This window comes from Cariama cristata, unplaced genomic scaffold (genome assembly GCF_000690535.1).
Source record: "Cariama cristata isolate BGI_N322 unplaced genomic scaffold, ASM69053v1 scaffold17060, whole genome shotgun sequence".
Classification (NCBI taxonomy): Eukaryota; Metazoa; Chordata; class Aves; order Cariamiformes; family Cariamidae; genus Cariama; species Cariama cristata.
The window spans coordinates 1-3,419 of record NW_009593094.1 but is presented as its reverse complement, the minus strand read 5'-3'; the positions used below and the strand labels follow the sequence as shown (position 1 = coordinate 3,419).

Sequence of the window (3,419 nt, the reverse complement as noted above, 5' to 3'; positions counted from 1 at the left end):
GCCTTTGAGAATATTCCCTGGTGCACTGACATCAGCCAAGAGAGGAGGAACATGATTTCACCAATTTGAGGACAGGTTGTAGGACACTAAGCTGAGAGTTATTAGTCTTAGACACTGGCAGATACTCTTTACTTTTCACTTTTGAGACTGCAGGAGGGTATTTGGTAGCAATTCATGAAGGCTGTCTCCTGCACAGCATTCCCATCTTGTTATGTCTCAGCTGTCTCTTGTGAGATTGCTTTATGATCTCTCTTTACCGCCCTGCCACTGCATATCTGTTTGACCTTTCCTCTTTCCTAGAACTCAGACACCCAAACTCCTGGCAGATGCCAGCTGTGCCAGGTAAGCATCTCAGCAGCTTCCTCCAGAGATAACTCAGGCAAAGTGACAGGCACTTTGGAGAAGAAGCACTCTCAGGGGAACCCAGGAGGACATGGAGTGCGCTCCTACCTGTGGGTGCTGCACCATATAGTTGACTGCCTCTTCAAAATATTCCAGGTGGAGTTCAGTTGGCTCCTGGGGCAGGTCCTCATATTTGAAATAAGCCAGGGCCAGTGTGGCAAAGCCATGATTGGCCAACAGGCTGGCTCTGCGCTCAAAAAGACCTCCTGTGTATCCCTGTATGGTGATGATTCCAGGAAAGGTGCCTTCTCCTGTAGAACACAAGACAAAGAGCAGAATTGGCCTGAAATGACTCCTTTCAATGTTTCTCTAGTTTAGAATGCATCAAACCAGGTCCACAACAGGAACTGTAGAGGAGGGTCTTTTGGGGAAAGGACATGATCAGTCACTCAGCTGTGCAGTGTCAGCAGCTGAAAAAAACCCTGCAGTGTGTTGCAGAGGAAAAAAAGGGTCAGGAGCAGAACCTCTTGGGTAAGGTGCAAACCCTTATTTGTTTTAGGAATTAGCAGTATTTCTGCATTGTGCTTAGGGCCAACAGGCAGAGACTGGTGAAGGTGTCTTGTCCCAGCTTGCCTTCTCCCTGTAAGCAGCCCTGTAATAATGATCACTTCACCTGGCACTGTAAAAATCCTCAAGGTATCATGATTTGATAGATGTAATGCTATTAAACTAGAAACTGTAAGCATTTGTGTTTGTATTGTGGCTTTGGAACATTTGGGATCCCTTGAAAAGTGATAAGTGGGATCCACCCAACCAGCACTTTGTCTCTTTGGGGGTCATGTCTCCGACTGTGATCGGTATCAAATTCTGCGTAGGGTGCCATGAGTATCTCACTGGGTGATTGGAAGATCGTTGTTTGGATCTTCCCTTCTTGGCCCAGGATCTTCTTTTCCTCATCCTGTGAAAATCCTGCTCCTGTGCACCCAATGCTAGGGAAGAGGGTGCTCTGCATGTTGCCTTTCTATGGCCTGATGGGTTTGGGGATCGCAGGGCCCAGGGAAGCTCCACAGGCCCCAGGCCAGAGAACGTGTCCCTGGCCATGTTGGGAGGGGGTCAGACCCAGCTCACCCCTACTCTTGGCTTCAGGAGAGCCACAGGCCGGAGTGTGCTCATGCCCCCCACTCTTCAGGGATGCCCTCCTGCCACGGTCTCACACCCTGCACCACGGTAGCCTGTGCATCATCAAAAAGGGCTGCGGGAGGAAGGTGAGAACGTGCTGCTGCGGGTCATGGAGGAGAGGAGAGCGCACAGCATCTGCTCACTCTCTGCCTTGAACGGAGGAGAACCTTACTGTCCAAAGCAGTACTGTGCTCTTCCTTCTGCTGCTGTTTGCGTGCAGGCAACAGCCCATTTACTGTCTCTCCGTAGACTGCGAGCGCTCAGAGCAGTGGCTGTGCGCCCCAGAGGCCAGGAGTGCAGCTGCCTGTGGCCCACGGCTCAGCTGAGGGTAGCAGGGCTCTGTGGGCTTGCACTGCACAAGCACAGAAAAGGTGGTAACACTGAGTAAGGCTGTGGTGGGGGTGCTCAAGGGAGGTGGGATAGTCCTATAGCAAAAGCCCTTTGAGCTCTCCACCTTTATGTGGCCTTAGGTCGTTTGCTGAGGAGTATCCAACTCCTGAATCTGAATGTGGAAATGTAGGGCGTAGAGTGCACTCCCAGGAACGGAAAATCGTAATAGGAGTGTCTCAATGCAGGACAATTTGCATGTGGTGAAATCATGGTGGCAAAACGCATCTTCAAATCGAACTGCGTAACAGAAATACTTACTACAGACTAAGCTTACAGTCTTGCTAAGCTGAAGATTGGCTGTGCTGGCAGCAGGATGAGAATAAACTCATTCTATCCTGTGCCTGGGAAACAATTCAAAATGCCAGAGAGTGTGGCAAGGGCCTATCATTTTAAAACACACACAAAAGGAGTGGGTCAGAGGACACTGGGGAAATGCACCAGCATTTGGCTTACTGGCCCTGGCCTCGCTGCGGGTGGGATGCTGAGCCTGTGAGATCAGCCCTCCTGCACCCTGGACTCTGGCAGGGAAGTCTCTGTGTAGCTGCCCAGAAGATACTGCAGCCTGGTGGTGTCTTGGGCAACTCTTACACCTCAGAAAGGTGCTCTGCACCTTTTCCAGAGCAATTAGATGATTGCCTTTTCCTGCTGGAAAGTTTTCGTCCCTGTAAATGTTCTTGAGCCTTCCCTATTCCCCCTTTCACGAACCAGTGATGTTCACAGGACCCCCAATGTGGCGGACCATGGTCACCACATAGTTAGTTGCTACAGTGCTGGGGGGAGAGGGAGCATCCCCCAAACCCTCCCAGTGAGGAGGACTGCCAAGGACTGGCACAGAGCCCCTCTCCACCACTCTCTTCTGCAGCTTCTCATCTCCAGCAGCCCTCCAGCATGCTCACTTCCATTTGCAGCGCATTTCTCCACGTTTGTAACCTCAAGCTCTGGGCAAGAAGGGTTATTCCTCTGCCTGCTTCTGCAGCCGTGTCCTGGCACCTGCACAGCCAGGTGAATTGGGAACGATGGTCAGGCTAGTCAGTGGTGCAGGAGGGAGGGAGGGAGAGAGGGAGGGAGGGAAGGACAGGCGCTTTCATGTACTCCTCTTTAGAGAGGTCATGGAACAGACTGCCCTGACAAACATTAGTTTAGGGAAAACAGGATGGCCACAGCCAGTACTCACCGGGGGGCAGGAAAAGCGTTGCCCGGATCCTCCCCTCTCCCATTCCGCAGGAACACCCGCTCGTGCTGTGTCTGGGCCAGGAGCTGCCCGGGAGGGTCCCCGTGGCCCTCAAACACCTCCAGCTGCAGGAGGACGGGGCGCTGCACATCCTTCTTCACCATATACCAGAAGGGCTTCTTGGGCTGCAAAGCCCAGAGCAGCCCCATGGGCTCCAGGCCGGAGAAGCTGCCTCCCGGCAGCGCAGGGCAGTGAGCGAGGTCCAGCTCCCCATCATCCCCCGCCTGGTAGCGGGCGCAGGCCTGGAAGAGCTCACCCGTTTCGTCCCGCAAGGACG

The 3,419-nt window shown here is 52.9% G+C and overlaps 1 protein-coding gene across 1 annotated transcript in view; it reads right to left on the bottom strand.

Moving 5' to 3' along the window:
• The window catches only part of LOC104168373 (acyl-coenzyme A thioesterase 1-like), a gene marked incomplete at its 5' end in the record, with an annotated part of 4,181 nt that extends 767 nt beyond the window's left edge, over positions 1-3,414 (bottom strand). The window contains 3 exon segments of the mRNA XM_009708947.1: positions 451-653; positions 3,086-3,123; positions 3,125-3,414. Coding sequence (XP_009707249.1) covers positions 451-653; positions 3,086-3,123; positions 3,125-3,414 — 531 coding nt within the window.
• Between the last annotated feature and the right edge of the window lie 5 nt (positions 3,415-3,419).